The sequence below is a fragment of the Trematomus bernacchii genome, unplaced genomic scaffold (genome assembly GCF_902827165.1).
Source record: "Trematomus bernacchii unplaced genomic scaffold, fTreBer1.1, whole genome shotgun sequence".
In the NCBI taxonomy this organism is placed as follows: domain Eukaryota; kingdom Metazoa; phylum Chordata; class Actinopteri; order Perciformes; family Nototheniidae; genus Trematomus; species Trematomus bernacchii.
In genome coordinates, this window is record NW_022988098.1 from 3,846,444 (window position 1) to 3,869,305 (window position 22,862).

General features: G+C 39.6%; 4 protein-coding genes across 5 annotated transcripts; 3 read left to right on the forward strand and 1 right to left on the reverse strand.

Moving 5' to 3' along the window:
* Positions 1–734: 734 nt before the first annotated feature.
* Positions 735–8,399, reverse strand: mafbb (v-maf avian musculoaponeurotic fibrosarcoma oncogene homolog Bb). The gene is made up of 2 exons (XM_034121632.1): positions 8,349–8,399; positions 735–2,276 (listed from the first exon to the last, which is right to left on the reverse strand). The coding sequence occupies exons 1-2, from the start codon at positions 8,397–8,399 to the stop codon at positions 1,329–1,331; spliced, it is 999 nt and encodes a 332-aa protein (XP_033977523.1). The 3' UTR covers positions 735–1,328.
* si:dkeyp-97e7.9 (DEP domain-containing mTOR-interacting protein) lies at positions 6,131–9,023 on the forward strand. The gene is made up of 9 exons (XM_034121631.1): positions 6,131–6,213; positions 6,323–6,501; positions 6,832–6,955; positions 7,103–7,281; positions 7,468–7,665; positions 7,776–7,901; positions 8,008–8,078; positions 8,356–8,460; positions 8,576–9,023. The coding sequence occupies exons 1-9, from the start codon at positions 6,131–6,133 to the stop codon at positions 8,699–8,701; spliced, it is 1,191 nt and encodes a 396-aa protein (XP_033977522.1). The 3' UTR covers positions 8,702–9,023.
* A 151-nt stretch (positions 9,024–9,174) lies between these two features.
* adnpa (activity-dependent neuroprotector homeobox a) lies at positions 9,175–14,442 on the forward strand. The gene is made up of 4 exons (XM_034121624.1): positions 9,175–9,986; positions 10,811–10,923; positions 11,137–11,229; positions 11,328–14,442. The coding sequence occupies exons 2-4, from the start codon at positions 10,816–10,818 to the stop codon at positions 14,007–14,009; spliced, it is 2,883 nt and encodes a 960-aa protein (XP_033977515.1). The 5' UTR covers positions 9,175–9,986; positions 10,811–10,815; the 3' UTR covers positions 14,010–14,442.
* Positions 14,443–15,436: 994 nt separating this feature from the next.
* Positions 15,437–18,902, forward strand: LOC117475611 (bcl-2-like protein 1). Of its 2 annotated transcripts, none has more exons than XM_034121915.1 (3): positions 15,437–15,582; positions 16,679–17,313; positions 18,280–18,902. In XM_034121915.1, exons 2-3 carry the CDS (start codon positions 16,798–16,800, stop codon positions 18,418–18,420), a joined length of 657 nt encoding a protein of 218 aa, XP_033977806.1. In that variant the 5' UTR covers positions 15,437–15,582; positions 16,679–16,797; the 3' UTR covers positions 18,421–18,902. The 2 variants fall into 2 exon arrangements, with proteins under 2 accessions (XP_033977806.1, XP_033977807.1); XM_034121916.1 differs by having other exon boundaries at positions 15,452–15,533.
* The last annotated feature ends 3,960 nt before the right edge of the window (positions 18,903–22,862 follow it).

The following is a 22,862-nucleotide window of genomic DNA, read 5'->3' on the forward strand; positions in this document are numbered from 1 at the left end:
ATCTGTGCCCCACAGCCCCTGCCAGGCTGCTCTCACATGCAGGGGTCCCACAGGAAGCAGCTCTCCATGAAGGGCAAAGGTCGAGAAGGAGAAGAGAAAGCCACTCTGCCTTTTTATTCTCGGCCAAACCAATAAATACACAACACTGGCACTCCTTCCTCTGGCCGTCCTATTATAATAATATTAATACTTGTGACACGATAATGAAGTAAATCCACTCGGCCTTTCATTCTCCACCAAACTAACAAATACACAACACTGAGGGAGTCCCAGTTCCTCTGGCCGTCTATTTGTAATAATATTAATACTTATGACACGTCGATGAAGTAACGTGACCTCTTCAAACTCACACTGTGAATGTGTGTACAGAGAGAAAATGTTGTTTGAGAAAATGATTTGAGTATAAAGTTGAGCTAATGTTTTTGTGCACCTTGTCTTAGCAGTCACTGCACTCAAATTAGTGAGTTCACTTTTATTTATATAAATTATATATTGTGTTAAAGAGTTTTAAAAGATAACGTTATATAGTGTGCACTTCTTTTAGGGCTTTTAGCATTTATTAATCAGTATATAAGTATTAAAATGTGGATATATATGGATAACACACTATGATACTAATACAGGTGACTGGTGTGGTGTATGTAACATTTGAAAGCGTGTGCACGTCAGTTAAATATTTCACTGTGTGGATGTTTTTATATAGGATAGTAAATCTATCAGCAGATGAGACACAATTTTTAAAAAGTCACGATAGGTTTATTGATCCATAACAAATTAAAAACATAGTGGGTGAAAACAATTTGCATAATCATATATTATCTTAAAAAGAAAAGCAAATGAGGAACATATCTGTCCAGCAGAATCAGCTTCATAAAAAAGAATAGTCATTATCCTAGCGTAATTAACTTCTGTATGTTTTTTCTATTTTAATGAAGCATAAACACAAAATATAATTGAAGCTACAAAAACTAAGCAAAGCAACAAAGAAAATCACCAAAGTATTGAAGAGTAACTAAAGGATTAAGTAGTATATTAATAAAAAGGGAATATTCTCTGATTTCAAGTATCTCCTGTGAGACAAAATACAGATACGCCTGTATAAAATAAAAACATCTCATACATGTCCTGCATGCATGCTTCATTGTGATTTTCCATGTATAACTTGTTGTCTAGTTGTTTCTATTACAATTATTAGAGAGATATCCTTAAGTCCAACATTAATTACAATTTGAAGAATCCATGGGCCTGTTTGTTAAAGAGCAGGGCGATCTGTCAACATAATGCCTCCAATGCCATGGAGATGGGTCAGTTCTGCGGGATGGACAAACTCACATTAAATACTCGGGTGAGGAGGGGTTGTCACTGGTGGACCCGGTTTCGTGGTAACAGTTCGCACCGGACAGTTTCTCGCATTTACTTTTGTATGCATCCCTCTCCCGCATCAGCCTGTTCAGTTCGTGTTTCAGTTGCTCGACCTGTCCCACCAGGCTGGTCTTTTCGTGCTCCAAAACGTGTTTCTGCTGGACGCGCTTGTAGCGGCAGGACTGTGCGTAACCTCTGTTTTTCAGGGTCCGGCGCTTCTGCTTCAGACGCATCACCTCGTCCTTGCCCAGGCCCCTGAGGAGCCGGTTCAGCTCCCTGACGGACATGGACACCAGCTGGTCGTCGGAGAAGTTGCTGTCCGCGTTGGACCGCCGGTCGTAGCGGCTGTGCGGGATGTGCGCACCGAGGTCCGACTCGTCATCCATCGAATCAGGGGAATCGCACCCCATGTCATCTTTCATATATGGGTCTTCGCAGTGACTGCCGGGGATGCCTTGCATGTCGGGGTGACCCGGGAGTCCCGGGTACTGCTGGACCGGCTCGTTGATGTGGCCGTACCCATCGTACTCAGCTTGGAAAGGTGGCTGGTGGTGGCCGTGGGGCACAGATGGGTGTCCCTGCTGTGCCGTGGCTCCGATCAGGGCCTCCATTGCGTCCTCGGGTGTCAGACCGAAAGATTGGGGGTACATTTGCTGAGGGTAACCCCCGTTGTTGGGTAACCAGAACTGGTCGCCCCCGGGGTTATTTCTCGGCTCGCTGGGGTTGAGGTTCGGTGACGAGGGTACCGAGTTGCAAGGTGTGCTGCCGGGGGTGGAGGAGACCGAGTCCGGTCTCTGGAGCTGGCTGCATGGCCCGATAAAGGAGCGGTCCATCCCTTGCATCGATTCTTTCTTAACGCCGAACTTCGCAAAGTCGAAGTCGCCGACGAAATCCATGTTGTTTTTCTGAAGTCCCAAATGTGAATGCGCCTCAGCGGACATGTTAACTGACAAAGCTGGTCTCTTCAAAGAGCTCTGAGTGTCCGACGCTATTTCACGCAGTCAGCAAAAACGCGCTTACTTTCGAAAAATGGCAGTAATTCCAAACTTTGATTTCAGCTCACAAAGGGAAAAGACATGCGTGCGTAAAAAGCGTCCAAAACTCTGAAGTGGAAATTCTGCACCGCGCAGCCTTTTTTGCTTTCACTCGCTACACACTGAGACTCCACACTGATGCCAGCGAGCTGGACGCACCTCTGCCTGCTCAGGAGAAGCGCACTTTCTTCATAAAGCTGCATTGCTGTGATGTCACGCCTTCCAGGCTACACCTCCACGCTGCTCTCCAATGAAAAGACGCTGAGGAGGCAATTTGCATAAAAGCTGCTACGAGTCTGTCCCCACGAGCTTTTCGTGATGATCACTTGACCAAAACCTATAAATGTCTGCACAGCTACACACTATCTTATACAATATGTTTTTGTATATTCTACTTGTCCTCTATTTTATATTTAGGCCTATTTATCTCACAGGAATTTGTACTATACTTGCACTTCTTCTCCTCACTTCTCTTCTTTGATTTCTATTTCTACTTGCACTATTTGTATTTGTTTTAAGTGAAGTATATTTGATGTTGCATTGTTGGAGGAGCCTGTGATTTATATTTCCATTGCCAAAAGTATTCTGTATCTAAATCAAATCAAATGAAAAATGTATTATAGCCCCAAATCACAAGAAATGCCTCAAAGGGCTGTACAAAGCAAACAAAAGCAACGACAAAAACAAAATACAAACGTCATAGCATAACACTTATAAAAACATGATCTATCTAGTATAGATAGTACAATAGTTTCTATTGTGCATATGACAAAAAAGCCTATGAATCTTGAGATGAATCTAGGCATAGTCAAATACCTACACACTGAGTCTAGTCTAGGCAGTGTTTTATCTTCATTAAGCAAATCCAATAAACATAGGTAGTCACTTTTGCCTAAATATTAAACTTGCTTGATATCATTTTTTTCTTTCAACCTTAAGTTGGTTTATATTTATATCTGGATTTGTGGTCATGTACACACGCCTGATTTCACTTAAACTACAACAAAAAGGAGAATGCAGGACACTTTATTTCACACTGTTGTTGTGGCCATGCTCTGTGGTTAGTACACAGGAGAACACTGACACCTTGTGGCCTCTAGTCTACACTGCAGGAGTCCCAATCTTAATATCTACCCTTAGATATGAAGTGTGCACCATCACAGACTTGCATAAGAGGGAACGAGTGTGTTTCTGAGCCAGTAAACTGAGGCTTGTGTTGTAAGAGGAATATTTGTGTTGTCGGATAAAAACATGTTAGAAAACTTTGTCAGAAGGCTGTTTAGCTCTTTTCATCCATCCATCCATCCATCCATCTTCTCCCACTTATCCGTGTTCGGGTCTTTTCATATCATTCTTTCTTTTCTTAATTGTATTTGTTTTCTGGATGTTTTCAGGCTGTATTACTGCTGTTTTGACAGATAAAATGCTAAGAATTATTGGTTAATCTCATGTAGCATTGTGCATGTATTTAATATGTGAATACAGAGATGTTCTCTACCCTAAGCCCCTGACAGACAGGAAAAGGCAAAGCATCTGACAAATCTATTCTTTCTTAATGTATTTTTGAACCGGAGTTGGCTGAAAGGCTCGTATTCATCTGCAGTCCCAGCTCAGCAACATCTCTTACACAATAAAAAAAAAACCTGGCATGTTCCAGGATGTACTGTCTGATTCAGGGAACCTAGCGGTGTCCAGAAGTGACACAGCCGCACAGGAAATCAAAGGGTTAATCGACGTTCCTGCCCTGAGGTGACCCTCTCAGGCACCGCTTCCTCCAAAGATAGCGAAAAGCTTCACTGACAAGATAGAGGACTCGAGCCAAAACCAATAGAAAGTGCTGTCCGAGGACGCAGAGGCATTGTTCCAGTCAGGTTTAGTTGCTGGGAATAAAGGAAAAGAGGAGACAGTGTGACTGAGTGGGGATGGCTCAGGGACACAGAGTAGGATTTATGTCAGCATGGCAGGGGGGAAGTATGTAGTATAAGTTATGCTAATGATAAGATGCTAACAGCCTAAGTGCACTCGGATAATTCACTACAAAAACACATGCTGTAAAACACTAACAATATACATTTGACCCATAAAGCATCAACGGCTCTTGTAAATAGGGTTTCACTTTATTTGGAGTGAGACCATTAAGTGAAAATGGATATTATTTGGATATTAATTGTGCCGACCCACCTACAAACTATACTAATTATGTAGCTTCTTTATAGGCGGTTAAGGTAGGGGCTATATGTAGTACGGGTTTAGATCTGCCAATTTTAGTAAAGTAGGCAGCATTTGTGTGTTGAGAGGCTAAAAGCATGGATGCTGCTTTCACATCCCAAAGACCCACTTTACATAACCTGTGATGTCCTTGATTACAAAACAAATTCAGAAACCACATTACATAGAAGACAACCGCTGTAACTTGCAAATGTTTCTGTCGCAATATGGAAAACTCTTGAAGTGGATGCACCAATACGGATCAGGTCGATACAGACTCAATTAGTTGGATTTTGTCATTTTGACTTAACAGTCAGCAGAAAGCTGCCAACAAAGCCATTTGGCATCTCTTGCTACGTATCAGTGGTTAACTTTCCATGTTAGAAATAATAAAATGTAACCGCATGGTCCTTTTTTGTTTTGTTAGTTTGTTGTGGGATTGGCTGTTAATGACAGGACACAGCAGTGCCTACTGAACATGTATAAAACATTTTAAAGTGAAAAATAAGGCTTGCTTTGCTGGCCCTAAGTGTTAAGTTAAGAGGTTGCTTTGGCTGGTATACTCCAAAAATGGCTGACTTGCTGCTGATGACGTCAAAAATACTATCCCCTGTTGTGTTAAATGGGGCCTATCTATTCAACTATGTTATATACTGAATTTACCAATCCTGACCATTTTTTTCAGAACTTCCTGTTCATTTGGAAGATATTCATTTTCATCAAGTTGTTGGTGCATAAAATATTGTTTTCATATTTAATTGAACAATTCAGTAATACACTTTGTATTTATGTGTTACCTTTAGGTTTGCAAAGTTAGAAAAGCAATGTTTAAGCCAGGCCTGATTTTATTTTAAACATGAAACAATGATCCCAGTCACTTCCACACAGTAAGGCATACAGTTTATTAATCTAACACCGGTATCAGTTTGGTAGTCAAAGCCCAAGTATCAGTATGCAGGCTTAAAAAAAGTTGGATCAGTCCATCCATATTTAAAATGTGACCTACTTCAAGTTCATCCAATGCTAGAAGGCTGACACGTAACAGCAAGTCTTCTAAGAAGCTTTAACATCCATAAAGCACCCTAGATAATCCAGAGTTTTGTTCCATTTCGGGTTGCAACATCACAGCATCCATTAACTGGCTGTCGTCAGTGCATAAGCAGCACGAAGGCAATTAGAAAAGGACTATCATGTGGATATCAACAGTCACTCACTTGTTTCTCTCAAAGTTGAAAAAACGACTCAAAGATGCGCTATGCACCGTCAAAAACAGCCAAGAAGAAAACCAGTTACAGTTCAGCCTTAAGAAACGATAAAAACAAAAGGTTTGACAGGTTTCTGCATTCTGTCTGTGGCATGTCTGACAGAAATGTACCATGTCCTTGTCTTCCTTTCTTTCTGTATACACAACATCTTTCCCACATGGCAATTGGGGTTCTGTGTGATTCTAACTCTATTTTGTAAACACAACAGGGGCCATACTGGAAAGTTAGCTTCATTTACCTTCCAGTCCACATTAAACAAACATGGAGAGAGCAAGCAGCCTTAGGAGAAAAGCCATGGCCCGACAACATAAAGGAGAGGTCATGATTGCTGGAGAACAACTCAGGTATGAAGAGAGAAAGAGGTGGTGCTGGAGTGGATGTATGACATGTCTTTGGTCAGGTTTATGGGGGATTCAAAGTGATAGGTCAAACATATGGCTGATTCATTTCAAGGTTGAGGCTACACGATGGAAAACTGATCAAGGACCGACGCTACCACCTGCGCACGTATCCAAACTGCTTTGTGGCACAGGAACTTATAGACTGGCTGGTGAGCCATAAGGAAGCTCCGGATCGAGCGACAGCCGTCTGCCTCATGCAGCACCTCATGGATCATGACATCATTCACCACGGTAATAATTAAGCAGATTGAAAGGGGATATATGAAGACCTTCTCTGAATTAATGTTTTTCTATTGAAGTTTTATGAAAAGACAGACTTATTTCAAAACGTATCCAATGGAGCAGATGTGGCTCAGGGGAGCTAACCAATTTAGATGGTCAATTGTTTGATCCCCAGCCCCTGCAGCTGACATGTTGAGCTTTCCTTGAGCAAGATACTTAACCCACATTTACTCTCGTAGGCATGTTTATGGTATTAAAGTTTACTTAAATTGCTTTGGATAAAAACATCAGTAAAGTGACATGTAATGTGATTTGAAACTGTATGTTTTATTTTCATAGTTTGTGATAAAAGGTCAGTATTGAAGGATGCCAAACTACTGTACCGTTTCCGGAAGGATGACGGCACCTTTCCCTTCAATACGGAGGTGAAAATCTTCATGCGAGGACAACAACTTTTTGAACAGTAAGAGCTACAGTTCGTTTTGGTGCTGGGATACTTTTCTTTGACCTAAGAGTGTACTAGTTGGGATCCCAAATTGGTCACTTTGAAATGCTATATCTAGCATTTTCATGACGAATCTACTTATGGTTTTTGTGTCTCTTTCTCAAGTCTCATAGGGGACAAGGACTCCATTCTGCAGTTGAGAGTGGAGCATGGCGTTGCCTATCAGCGCTCCTTTCCTGGCTGCCAGTTGATCGACTGGCTCCTTCAGAACATGGAGGCAGAAAGCCGGCGTCAGGCCCTGGATCTGTGCCGCATATTGCAGGAGCATGGCATCATTCAGCACGGTGAGGGGAGTCTTTACTTACCCTTTGATGTATAGCAACAGGACTGTGAGCTGCTGCTGGCAGTGGGGAGGGCTGGCACTTTTTAAAATCTGAAGAAAAAACCCTCATGGAGTTTTATTTTTAAATCCCATACATTTTAAAACGTGTTGTTTTGTGTCTTTCTCTATGTCCCTTTCCCACCACTAGTGGCAAAGAAGTATGATTTCTTTGACAGTGGACTGCTGTATCAGTTCTGCATCAATTTTCGACGCAGACGCCACCTATCTGAACTGTTGAGTGAAAGTGAAGATGTGGTGATATTGACACAAGAGGACAACCATCTTGAAAGTCCATTTGTTTTGCACAAAAGTCATCCTCAAGAGGGCAGTAGTGATTTCCAGTCAGGTAAAAACTGATCTCTTTCCATTTTTGCACTATTTTTTGCCTATTTGATAAACTTTGAATACTAATTATCGAATATAAAAGTCACTACTAATTAACTACGGTGGGGTCAGGTAAATATCTGAAACAGGTTACCAGTGGGCGTCGAGGCAGCTTGAATTCCTCTCAGCTTCACTCTGCTGGATTTCCACCCTTTGTCCAGCTCAATTCAACTTCAGTAATATGTAATCCTAAATCAGGCAAGTGTGTAATTAATATTCATGTGTCAAATAAATGAAATGTTCTATTGAGGTCCAAAACTGGAAATGGTGAATGTTCTTGATTTGTTTGTAAAACTTTTTCCAGTACTTAGAAGAAGTTATACATGTGAAGAGTTATTGGCACCTGGTGCGCCTTTCATGAAGAAAGTGTTGACGGTGAGTTTGTAATAACTTTTTTGATTTTTAAGAGCTAACATTGGAGACATCTCTGGTGTGTAATTATTATACAGCATTATTCCTGTATCAACTTAACAACAATACGCCTAAATTAAGTGGAGAATCAAATCACTTCAAAGTTGCCTATAGGAACAAGACGTAATGCATTTTTTAGAGATTATTCTTCCATGTGGAATAATAATGTTGTTTCTTAACATTGATACAATATAATCCATTTAATTACTGCACAAAGTAATGTCACTCACCTTCATCACAGGTGATAGGAGATGACCTGGCCTGGGGCTTTGTTGTCAGAGGCATGGCTCCCTGTTATGTGCAGGCTGTTGACCCTGGAAGCCCTGCAGCCGCTGCTGGAGTTAAGGTTAGATATATGTTTCACACATGGCACAGAAAATGGTACAATACCCTCAAAGGAATTTGAAAAACATCACATATTTGACTCTTAAGACCTGTGTACTTCACATTAACTTCTTTAGGTGCGGCAGTTTTTGTGCCAGGTGAATGGACAGTGTGTTCTCTACCTGGACTACAGGACAGTCTCCAGGCTGGTGATGACAGGGCCTCGCACCGTTGTACTGGAAGTTATGGAACCACTGGAATGACAACATATTTCTGGTTTCAGACACAACTGCTCTGTTGGAAATGGAGGATCATTTTGTAAAGTTTATTTTTCCCAATTACAGACTAGTACGGGCAGAGTTCTTATCTACATTGTCTGGGGTCGGGGTTGGAATCACTGAACATGGTTATGGTCGCAGCAAGAGTTAAACTCAATGATTGTGTGTCTATAGTGTTCTCATGAATTCATGAGCAATATTACATGTTTGCTTTGTATGACTGAAAATCTGAGGTGGAAAAAGTACTCAGATCTTAAGTATTTAAGTAAAAGTAGAAATACCAGTGTAGAAAAACTCTGTTACAAGTAAAAGTCCTGCAATCAGAATGTTTTCACAAGAAAGTACAAAAGTATTGGCATCAAAATATACTTAAGTACCAAAGGTATAAGTGCTCATTTTGCAGATTGGCCTATATAAAAAATATTTTCTGAATATTGTTATTGATGCATTAAAGTATTATCAAAGCTCGTTAATGTGCAGCTAATTCTAATGACTTTGTATGCTGCAGGGTAGCTTGTGAATTTACTCCAGGTGTAACTAAAGTCTTATTTAATTGTTGTTTACATTTCGCACCCTTATTCCTAATCTGAAAAGTAACTAAAATCATAAAACAAATGCAGTAACAATGCAACAATGCAAGTAAAAGTACACTAAATAGGCCTAGGCCTACCTTTCATTTGTATTGGGGTAGAAGTACAAAGTAGCAAGAAATGGGAAAAAGTGCCTCGAAATTGAACTAAAGTACAGTAGGCCTACTTGAGTAAATCTACGGAGTTACTTTACACCAATGCTGAAAATAAAACATTTTACCAAAACAACCACAATAGACCAACTTTTACCCATCCAACCAGCGCCTGCCCAGCTCCCTGCTACGACTTCCGTCTTTTTATCGTCGCCATTTTCGACTGAGAGTTGGCTTGTTTGTAATGGATAGCGTTAGCTAGCAGGCTAGCCTGACCACCAGATCAAACACAAGACTAACTTGACTTAGTCAGAGAACTGGGTGGTCCTGACAGTTATTCGTGTATATTGTTTTCATTTGATGTGCACCCCTCTGTCCTGCCCTTCCCTCCTCAAGCTAAGTTGGCTAACTGCAGCTGATACAGCTAACAGACTAGCTTAGTGAGCTAGCTGTGGAGCATCAGCACCGGCTCAGAGGAGAGTGAACATCACCCTATACCTGCCCGTCCCGATCAGCCGATCAACTTCTTTGTTGGCCCTTTATGTATTGAGGCAACCGGCGATAGCTAGCCTACAGTCGTATCCTAAGGTGAGTAAATATGTGATTGAATTGACAGTTTAAATGAATAAATAAATAACGCTAGCTTAGCTAAGTAACCCTACGGACATACGCGGGCAATAGAGCTAATGTTGGCTAACCAACTAGCGCTAGCACAGAAAGCTAACAACATGTGGTGTAACTCTGATTACATAATAAATAACGCATCAAATCAGGGACATTTCACTCCTTGTGACTCATTAACGATGTCTTTATACTATGTATAACATCTGTATTTACTATGTATTACATAGGAATGTACAAATGCATAAACCCTGCACCGTATATGTATATGCTTCTAAATCTGCATCCGATACAAATATATTTATTTATTTATACATTATTTACATTACTACAGCATTGTTCTGTTATGTGAATTCATTGGAAACTCATGCACTTTACCACTCTTTGCACTTTCTGGTTGGATGCAAACTGCATTTCTTTGTACTCTGAAATGACAATAAAGTTGAATCTAATGTAATCTACTCCACTTTTGACAAATATAGTTACTAGTTACTTTCCAGATTCAGATTACTAGCTAAAACTAAATATAATAAACAAAAAAATAAACTATGATTATATAATGTTAGGTTTAAATATCCAGCATTAAAAGTAGCTCCACCTTGCCAATACTTTTATACATTTGTACTTTTACTTAAGTAAGATTTTTACTGCAGGGCGTTTTAATTGTAGCAGTACATTTTTTTGCACTGTATTAATTCTACTTTTACTTAACTAAAATATACTAGTACTTCTTCCTCCCTTGAATAAAATAAAATTTGCCTAAAACTAATGAGCTGTTAATTTGATTTCAGGAGAGATGTATCAACTTCCAGTGAATAACCTTGCAAGGCTCAGGAAAGCTAGGAAACATGTGAAAAGAGCTCTTGGCGACATTGGACTAGAGTACTGTAAGGAGGCAGCAGAGGTGAGTCTATTTTATTTGCATTAAAGTTAAAGCTTATTTATCTTTTCCATTCTTGTTTAAACATAGTTATAAATGTGTGTAGGTGTGTATCTAAACCTACCGGTCTGGCTGATAATTAGAAAATATTATATGCAGTCAAATGTGCCTGATTTAATATGAACTAATCCTTATTGTGTACGATAACAATCCAAAATCTTTTAAATCTTTCCACAGGAGTTTAAAGAGTTTTGCCCTGATGAGCAATATGTACAGGCCAGTCTTTGCCTTAATATCTGCTCATGGGATCCATCATATTCTAAAACACAGGTAAAAGTGATTTCTGTGTCCAAGGCCTTTTCACATTCTTATGCACAAATAACTATTTTTGTCTTAATACCATTGTTTTTTCCCCTGATGTTTTATAGGAATACAGATCGAAGCCATTCTGCTGCACGGAGTGCCCGTTTTCCTCCAAGTACTACTCGGGCTACAAAAATCACTTCCGCAATGTACACAGAAAGATCTTTGACGGTAAAATTCAGCTCAACTGTCCTTACTGCTCATTCACTGCAAGCAAAAAGACATTGGAGACTCATGTTAAAATATTCCACATACCCAAAGCAGCACAGCAAAATTATGGGAACCCACAGGGAGCTGTGCTGGGAAAGAACAACAAAGTGCAAATTGATAGGGTGAGACAGGGAGATGGTGTGGAGAAAGCAATGTACTTTTGCAAAAAGTGCACGTTCCGGGACACTCTTTACAATGTAGTGAGACGGCACATCTACAGGGAACATTTTCAGCATATTGTGTCACCATATCTTGGTATGGTTTCTGATTCATCTGTCAAAAAAGGTGCTAATTCTGTCAATGGCAACAACATCCTCTGTAAACGCTGCCCGTTTACCACTCGTAGTTATGAAGCTTTAGTGCAGCATGTTGTAGAGTACCATGAGCGCATTGGTGCTCAAGTAACAACTATGATTGGACATGCTAATGTTATTGTCTCCAGGCCTCAATCCTTGCCAGCTGCTTCTCAGAAGTCCCCTGTGATCATTAGGGGCCAAACACTTAGAATTGAACCAATAGCACAATCAGTGATTGGCTATTTAAAGCCAATAGCCCCTGTTGTTAAAAGTCAGTACTCCATCGCATCCGGTAGGATGCGTATCACACTTCCTGGGAATAGCACTGTGGCTGGAAATAATGCTGGTTCAAACACATCGCAGACACAGAAGTGGAAGATATGTACAGTTTGCAATGAGCTTTTTCCTGAAAACCTCTACAGTGCTCATTTTGAGAATGCACACAAGGCAAAGAAAGTATGGGCACTGGCCAAGTACATCATGAAAATCCACAACTTCACCAGCAAGTGTATGGTTTGCAACCGCTATCTGCCCAGTGACACACTGCTTAACCACATGCTAATCCACGGGCTCACCTGTCCGCAGTGCCACGCTGCTTTCCACAATGTTGAGAAGATCATTGAACACGTCGCCCAGGCTCATTCTGATGACTTTGTTGGACCCCCAGGTGCATCACCTCTAACTTTTGATCTCACCATTAAACAAGATAAGTCCATAAACGTACAGCTTGTTGTGCTCACGTTCAACATGAAGGAATCGAGTCAAGATCAGTCTGCTCAGAAAGTTTCAAGGCTGGCCAAGCTAACTCATCCGAGAATGATTGAAAAGAAAAGTGAACAACTTGTTCGAAACTTTGCCGGACTGAGCAAGAAGACTGAGGTCGGGAAGACTTTGTGTCCGCTCTGTTTCACCATCCTCAAAGGTCCCATCTCCGAGGCTTTGGCCATGCATCTGAGGGAGCGACACCAAGTGCTCCAAACAATGCATCCTGTTGAAAAAAAGATGACATACAAGTGCATTCATTGCCTGGGTGTGTACACCAGTAACATGGTGGCTTCCACAATCACGCTGCATCTTGTGCAGTGCAGAGCTGTTGGTAGGAACCAGGCAAGCCAAGGCTTCAAGTCCGCCTTGACGCTCAACTCCTCCGGGGCTGGCTTCCTCAAGAGGCAGCCACCAACTCAGGCCTCAACCGACCCCAAGAAGATGAAACTGAGCAAGGAGTCAAATATTTCCTCCACAACTGTTGGAAATCAGTCCGTACTTGACGGCCTCGCTCTGGATCCTGGAAGCTACGAGCACAAGACTTACGAGGCCCGGAAAGATTTTCTGACAGCCTACTTCAACCGGCGACCATACCTCTCTACTTGGGAAGAGGAGACGCTGTCTGCAAGTCTGTGGCTCTGGAAATCTGACATTGCTAGTCACTTCGCAAACAAGCGAAGGATGTGCGAAAGACACTGCGAGTCCAAGAAGCTGTCTGTCCTGCTCGGCTTTGACATGCACGCTGTAAAGAAAGTTAAGCATGACTTGGAGTTTGTGGAAAGCACGATTACTGGCACCTTCACGGGGAGATCTGGAGGCCTCAAGTCTGGTACTCCAAGCACAGACCAAAACAAGCAGAGTGAGACCCTAAAATGTACCTTAAAACTCAGTACATGCACAGAGACTATTTCCATTGACTCAGACAGTGAAACAGAAACAGTAGATAAACCTACTGAGAATGGAAATGTTGACACTAACCAAGATGAGAATGGAAATGTTGACACTAACCAAGAAGAGAATGGAGATGTTGACACTAACCAAGAAGAGAATGGAGATGTTGACACTAACCAAGAAGAGAATGGAGATGTTGACACTAACCAAGATGAGAATGGAAATGTTGACACTAACCAAGAAGAGAATGGAGATGTTGACACTAACCAAGATGAGAATGGAGATGTTGACACTAACCAAGATGAGAATGGAAATGTTGACTCTAACCAAGATGAGAATGGAGATGTTGACTCTAACCAAGATGAGAATGGAGATGTTGACTCTAACCAAGATGAGAATGGAGATGTTGACTCTAACCAAGATGAGAATGGAGATGTTGACTCTAACCAAGATGAGAATGTACCATCTGAGGATCCAGCAAACCTGACAGAAGAGGCTGAACCTTTGAACACTGACGACCCCTCTAGTGAAAAGGAAAGCTCTTTGCCAGATGAGAAAGCAAATGCTATGATGACTTTGTGTTAGTGTCGCTGCTTAGAAGTGTGCCTTGTAAACAGTATTCAAGGCAAACAAAAAGAACAGTTCTAAAGATGGTTACTAATCACAAATATTTGGTCAAATGGCATGAGTGACTAAAAGGAAACATTTTGATTTTGGGTGGGGGGGAATGACATATAGTGCATACATATATGGCATATGTAATTGACATTGTATATATTTTAGCCATTATTCTTTTGATAGTTACCTCCTATGTTATTCACCTTAACTGTCCCAAGATTGGTTAAATGATTATTCAAACTTCCCCTCTTACATATTTTCTTTGTTGGGACAGAAAACTGTATCATGTTATTTCACATTTAGAACGTGTAGGATATGCTAAATGCTCATGTACATGTTTTAATAAATATGTTTGTTAAATAAAAACATTTAAAGTCTGTTACAAGTTTTGATTCAGGTCTTATGGAAATAGAAATGTTCTTATGTATAGAACATAATAGAGCTTTACATGTGTAATAGGGCAGCTAAATAGGTATGTATGAAGGTTTAATGTAGTTATGTCTATTCTCAATTGGAAAAAATATATATTATTTGGATTATGTTTAGTGTGTACTTAAATGTAAAGAAAGTGATATAAAAAGGATTGTAAAAAAAAAAGACAATTTGTTGTAAGTAAATGTAGGTTAAGTGCATGTTGTCAACTAGAGGTCATACATTACTGAACTTTTAATTTTACAGCATTAATCATAAATGAACAAGAACACATTTTTTACGACAAGAACTAAGGACATACGGTTTTAATGAAAATATCTCCCCAGCTTTTTTCTTTGTCATGACTTTAATTATAATTGACATGTTTTGGTATGATAACGATGAATCAGGTTTGGGGTCTATCCATGTCTTCTCAGAGGTGGAAGAAGTACTCAGATTGTGTACTTAAGTAAAGTAGAAGTACCAGAGTGTAGGAATACTAAATTACAAGTCAAAGTCCTGCATTCAGAATATTACTCAAGTAAAAGTATTAGCATCAAAATATACTTAAAGTACCAGAAGTAAAAGTACTCATTGCAGGGTAGCTTGTGGATGTACTCCAGGTGTAACTAAAATCTTATTTAAGTGATTGTTTTTGATTATATTTCACATCATTAATCAAAATCTTCAAAGTAACAAAATAAATGTTGAGTAGTCTACACTGGTATTCACCTAGTACAAAGCAGCAAAACATTGAAATACTCAGGTAAAGTACAAGTCTATCAACATTTTAGTTAATTAAAGTACATGAGTAAATGTAGTAAGTTACTTTACACCACTGCTCGTTCTGGAAAAGGAAATGACGAACATTTTCTCCAGGAAAAAAACGTAAATGCTTTTCCGGGCCCCTTCATTTCCGGTCTTTCTCAGACGCTGATTGGTCCAGCGGCCGGAGGAGGCGGGACTTCTGGCTGTACAGTAGCCGAATTGGCCAACCGCCAGCGTGCATCATAGTCCAGGCCATAGTCTGCAGCTGCAAATATGTCCATAGTGTGTTTCTATTCACAACTACAGCTTTTAGTAAGTCCATAGCTGCACTCTGAAAGGGAAAACAACCTTTTTAGCAGTTGTAAGTATAACTGTGAAATGATGATTACCTCATATCCGTCCCGTGAATGTAGTTTGTGGTCGGTTTTAGATGCGTTTACTAAATATAAACAGCTAGTTAGCACGTTAAGCTAAAACTAGTTATATCTACGTGACGTGTAACTAAAGCTGTCAAGGTGGCTTGGCACATATATGTCTTCATGTTCATCGTAATGGTTTAATACTGTTGTATTTCCTAATGTTGAGCTTGTGAGGGTGCTTTGTTTTGATTATTTTTGTTAGCGACAGTATTCGATGTTTCATACATATTTTCTGCCATTCCAGACACCCATTAGTTTGAATTCATATAATAACAAAAGTGAAAGCTATCAGCAGATTGCTTATCCGTGCAGTCAACATGTTCACTTTCTTGTGTGCTAATGCCGAGCAGATACTTTATATTCATCTGCAAGTATTACTCAGACTTGACAATGTGACTGAATGTCATACCTGATGTTTTCTGTGATGAATTACACAAGTCTTGAATGTTTTATGAGTCTCCAGTTACATATTCATGTCGTACAGTAATGAATGGAAACCAACCGGTGCTAAAACACTTGAAAACGTTGCTGAATGTACCTATAGGTGGAAGTTTGTACTTAAGTAAAAGTAGAAGTACCAGAGTCTAAAATACTCTGTTAAAAGTGAAAGTCCTGCATTCAAAATGTTACTCTAGTCAAAGTACAAAAGTATTTTGTAAAAGTGCATGTTTTGATTATATTTATTGATGCATTAATGTGTTTATCAAAGCTGGCTAAGGTGCAGCTAATGTTTACAGTTGTATTTATTCCTGGGTGGTTTGTGAATTGAGTCCAGGTGTAACTAAAGTCTTATTTAAGTGCTGATTATGTTTTATATAATTTATCCTGCAAAGGTTTTAAAAATGTAGTGGAATACAACTACAATATTTGCCTCTGAATTGTAGTGGGGTAGAAGTACAAAGTAACCAAAAAAAACGTTCAATACTCAAGTAAAGTACAAGTACCTCCAAATTGTACTTGAGTGCATTACTTGAATTAAAGTACTTAGTTACTTTGCACCACTGCATGGACTTCACTCTCCTCTCTGTATGCTTCCAGGCTGCACCAAAAGGAGAAGACGCCCTGATGTGACGGCGCACAGACTGAGAGGAATGGCAGGAGAAACCATGGGGTTTGATTAGCCTGTCTGTGTGTTGGACGATCACTCTGTGGAAATCATGTCGCACAGGAACAGAGAGCTGGTGGAGTTCTTTGTGAGCTACAAGCTGTCTCTGAGGAACTACCCATGCTCTCTGCTGAGGACAGAGGATGCTGGCAGGAGGACTGAGGGAGAAAAGGCGAGCTCGGCCGCCAGCAACGGCTCGGCGGTCAACGGGGGCGGCCAGCCTGGGACGGCGTCACCCCCACCGGGTGATATGGAGCTGGTTAAGGAGGCTCTGAGGGACTCGGCCAATGAGTTTGAACTGCGCTTCACGCAAGCGTTTAGTGACCTCTCCTCGCAGCTCGACATCACTCCGGACACAGCCTACCACAGCTTTAAGAGCGTGATGGACGAGGTGTTCAGGGACGGAGTCAACTGGGGACGTGTGGTGGGCCTGTTTGCATTTGGCGGCGTGCTGTGTGTGGAGTGTGTGGAGAAGGGTATGAGCGAGCTGGTGTCCCGCATCGCAGACTGGATGACCATGTACCTGGACGAGAACATCAGTCCGTGGATCCAGAGCCAGGGAGGATGGGTGAGTCAGCAGGGAGGAAGGGAGTCAACATGCAGGTTTATTAATGGCACTGTGACTGAGTCTATCCAAAACAGATAATGAGTGGCACACAGTGAGGTCAAAGTGTGGGAATAAAAACAGCAAATCAATACTCGGTATTAGCAGATCGCCTTTGTAGGCATATCAAGAAAACTACTTTTGTTTGAAGATATATTGTCCAAGAAATCCGTTTACTGAATTCTATTATTTTTATTTTATTCCCAAGTTTAATCAGTGCATCCCTCACTGTGTCTAGTGATTTAAAAGCAATAACACAAGAAAAATAATCAGATTTTGGTATCGGAAACTCTCTGCCTAGAGTCTCTATATCCAGTCAGCTTTGAGTCACAGCAATTATTCCAAGGAGTGGCCAGAACAATATCAATTATCTAAACACTTCTCCAACCACTCCTGCAGCATGGAGCACTTTTGTGCCATTTGTGCACTCATGCTTCATTATATTATTTATTAAAACATCTGAAAGGTACTTTTATTAACCAGTATTTAAAAATATCAACAAACATTTGTTATCATCTCTCTTGTTGTCATCTGCAAACAAAAAAAGGTATATTAAACTCCAACAACTTTCAATGTTTAGCGAATTATGAATGTATTTCTTTCCTCATTAATATATTAGTGACAACACATTAAAATACAACAAATACATGTCTATTAGAAAAACAAACAAATACTCTAAATACACACACACACACACATTTTAAGTAACACTATATACAAAAAAGCACTAAATACAAACATGCACATATGCAAAATGACATGTCTCATTTATTGCAATTTTTAGATCATCAATTTTAAAGTTGCAATTACATACATGTTGTTCATAGGTGCAAAAGTAATATTTTAACCCCAAACTGTAGATTTTCTGTGAAGTAATCCTTGATATGAATAGGTACGAATCTGTTTGTCTGAATCATTTCTGTTTTCCAGGACTGCTTTGCTGAGATTTTTGGGCAGGACGGCGCTGCAGAAGTGAGGCGATCTCAGGAGAGGATGAGAAGATGGCTGCTGGCTGGAGTGGCGCTGCTGATGGGAGTGCTGGTCGGTATAGTCGTCACTAAGAAACGGTGAATGTGCTTCATCGTGGCACCCCCCTGTGTATTGCTACGCCAACAAAAAGTAAAAAACTAAATAGTTGATGTTTACAAAAAGCCCAGTCTGCTTGTGCACTGACAGAATGTGGATTGGCTGAAAGCAGTTTGCGGGAGTCTCTATAAAATGTAGCTTTGTGACCTCTCACCTCGCTTTGTCCTGTAACTTTTATTATTTTTAACACACGGCCAAGATTTTCAGTTGTTAAAGGGTGTTAACGTCCAGACTGGAAGTGCTTTAAATGATAAGCTAAGTGAAACAGATTCAGCTGGTTTGATGAGACTGCTTATTTTATGTTATTTCTCCTTTGTGCGTTTTCCAAGGACCAAACTTTTATTACTTACAAACTGACAGACAGAATATACGTTATACTTGCTCTTCACTGTGTAATGCTCAGCTCCTTTTGTTGGCTGTACTGGAGTGTTAGGCATGCTTTTAAAAATAAATATATTTATGTTTTTCTTGTGTCTTTTATTTTTGTTATGTAGGTGAATTAGTAAACCGTTAGTTGATAGACAGAAAGATAATCCCTATTTTGATAATTGATTAAGTAATAACCTGCAGATTCTTTTCCGTTCAGTTTGATATTAAAATGCCTTTATTTTAGTTTCAGACTGAGAAAAACAACACATTCAAAGACATCACCTCAGACTTTAAGCAACAACTGGGATGGACAATTCTTTGCATTTCCTAAAGACTACAAATCTCACATCTCAGACTTATTCAGCAATTCAAATTTGTAGAAGGAAATAAAACTCTAATGCAACAAAATGACACCGTCATAAACCCAAATAATCTCCTCTTTTGGTGCAGAGAAGGATATTTATATCTACATACATACCAAAAATGTTATGTTTACATTTTCTGTTTCTATGTTTTACATGCCTAGGGGGCTCCAAAGATAATTCTCCTGCTTCGGCCTGACAGGAACATTTATTTTATTCTAATCAGGAACAGATGTGATGTTGTGAATCTTTTAGAAGATTTAACACAATTTATATTCAACATAGTTTAAAAAAATGTAATGCCCGCCCACTGAATACCAACCCATTCAAAATATATACCAATATAATGATAAAGACATCACTGAATAAATTACTTGTATATTAAGTACAGCAATCATAAAATCATTAATTCTTCATAAAAAGTATCCCAAATATTTCTGATCAACATTAAAGGATCGATCAAATATTTTTACTGAGGGAATCCACTTTAAATGTATTTTGCCCATAGCCTGTATAAATAAAGCTTTTACCAGATTAATTCAACACATATTCTTTTTGTATTACGTGACACGGTTGTCGTTGTTGAAGCAAATCAAGGACCTTCACCTAAAGTATGACATTTAGAGCATCTTCAAGAAGTAATGTTATTGTGCACATTCTTGATGTAACCCACTGTGTCTAAAATGTAATCATATTCAGCTCAGTATGCTATCATAATATGAGCCATCAATGAACATGACAACATACGCACACATAAAAGAGTGTGTTATCTCCAAACTGCAGTGTGTGGAGTTGGACATCCTGTGTCAGTTGGTGAGAAAGTGGAGCTGCAGTGTTGTCTCCTTCCCTTCAGGGGGCGCACATGCACCACATGTTTCAAAAGAAGCATGCTGTACAGTAAACTGAGGTAGTTGCATTCAAATCTATATTATAACATAGTAGTGTGTTGACCTGTGTTCTGTTATTCAGACATGCATCTGTTTCCCCTTTCAGAAAGACTGTTGTTGGATATGACTCTCAATCACATCATGATTATATCCAAGGTTCGTTATGATCTATTTAATAGTCTCCCAAAGTATCAAAGATAATAAAAGCTCTTGATAAAAGCATCCATGTTATAGTAGTTTACACAAACAGGCTGAAGGGAGAGCAGTCAGACCCTTCAGCAGCAGAGGAGCGCTAACGGACGGCCTTGTGAGTGAACTTGGCGGCCTGTGGTTCCTAATCTTTCCCCGTCATTTGTTGCCATTTCCCCAGAGCAGAGCTGGCGGTCACAGCAGCAGATAAACAGCAGATAGAGGCAGTTCATTTCATGTATTTTCTTTTACAATGTATTGTGTCTCTTGTGAAGGTTTTACCATTTTTTTTCTTGGGCTCACTATAGTTTGAATGTTTCTCTAGCAAGACACTCAAAGGAGAAACTTCAAATGTATTCATTCACTGGTCAATTTTGCAAGTTTGGGCATTTTTCTTCCATAAGATTAGTGAAAAGTAAACGTCTAAAATGCTAAACAAGAAGTTAGCATGTGCATATTTAAATCTAAAATGTTGGAAAATAGGTTTTATTTTATTTTATTAATACACATTTTACATATTTCTTTTCATATTATTATGAATTACTTGATTTATAAGACATTTGAATCTGAATTATATGCACTTATAACACTAGAAAACGTATAATCCCCCAAAAGTTATCTATAAAAAAAGAAACTAGTTGAAAGAAGACAAACAAAATACAAATGTGTCTATGAGCTTCTGCAGATTTCTCCTAAATTATACAATAACAATATTCAAACCTTAGAACAAATACTTTTCTCTTATCTAATTTTTACGTAGTTTTCTCTTGTGAGTATTGTCCACAGATTCAATATATTACATGTCTAATATATGTAATATGCTAAAATAAATACAATGAATTATTAATAATTATTAAGGTGTGTGGCGCAGTGGGTTAGTGTGCTGATCTTCAAATCAGAGGACAGCAAGTTCGAGTCCCACTGCAGTCAGCATGTCGTTGTGTCCCTGGGCAAGACACTTCACCCCAAATTGCTCCTGTGCGGATTGTCCACAGTATTTTGGATAAAAGCGTCTAACAAGTAACATGTCATGTAATGTAATGTAATTAATAAAATGGAAAAATCAAATAAGTATTTACACTTAAACACTTATTTAGATCAGATAAAGCCTTGTTTAGAAATTAAATAGGACACTTTAGAAAACTAGCAATAGAAAAAGTAATTATCTTAGTGAAAGATATGAACTGGGGAAGTTTCATGATGATGTATCAGTACAATATTCACCTGTAGTGAACTTTGGGCAAATTTGGTAAGTACAACCAAATAGAACACCCCTCGTTTCACCCTGTTACATCACATGACATCAATACATTACATTCCCATCACCACAGTCCTGAGGGAATCATGGGAAATATGCATGACAACACTTATGTTGGTTAGTGGACTGCTCATAAAACTATGCTGCACTAGAAATGATCACAAGTTAGACGTTTGGTAATGAACTCGTACAAATGCTGATCCTCAAGATATTTGGATGATGATTTGGTGTGTGTGTGTGTGTGTGTGTGTGTGTGTGTGTGTGTGTGTGTGTGTGTGTGTGTGTGTGTGTGTGTGGTGTGTGTGTGTGTGTGTGTGTGTGTGTGTGTGTGTGTGTGTGATCAGTGGGTGTCGGGCCCAGGTGTTCGCAGGGCCGTGCATGAATGCAAGTCTTATTTCTTCTTGAGGTCTGCAGTGAAGCGTGTACACATTTGCTGAATATGAAAACACTCTCAGTGTGTGCCCACAGATTATGAAACACGACCGAGAGTTCATCTGACCCGAACATGACTCGTTTATTTTGAAACAGTGAGGGAAAGTACATCTATATGCTTTCTTTTATAACATCTTCCTTAAAACCAATGAAGATAGCTATCTGTAAACGAGTTAATTTGACCTAGCAGTCCTTCATGTGCCTGCAGATAAAACCAAATGATTTATTGCAACTGGTATCATGTCCTAACACCTAAAGAGGACAGGGTGCTCCTTGCTGTCTAACCGTCAGGGAGTGTGAGGGTGGTGTTGCCAGCAGCAGGTGGATGTTTGGGGGTCTGTGGCCTCAGTGATAACCTATCAGTCATCTCGCAGAGCTCAGCGGCAACCCCAGCCCTGCAGCTCAGCACAACACACTGCACTTATGCATTTTAAATACACTACATTACTGAGGAGATGGTATAAAAGGACAAGAAATCTAACATGTTTCTCTGCATTTATGGATTTGCAGTTATTTTATGTTGCAAAATCCTGTGAAAAAGTGTGCACTATGTAGTGTAATCTAATCATACAGTAAGACATGCTCAAGTTTGATCAGTATGATACAGTTATCTCTTTTTATAATAATGGAAACTGGAACCTGAATGTGTCCTCTAATTACTGCAGGACATTTCTTTCTTTTTTTTACTACAGTATGTGGTAAAAGTGATGGTGGTTTTGCTACTTTTACTCAAATAAAGAATCTATAAAACGTCCAATATACTCAAAATCCATGTCTTTGGACTCTAGAAAGTAGCGTTACCACATGATGACAATACTTCCAATCGCACCTAAGTAAAAGTACAAAAAGTTGAGGTACTCATTGTGCAGAGTGGCCATATCATCTCATTCATTAATAATGAGTTCACAATAATGTGTAAGTGTCTGGTGA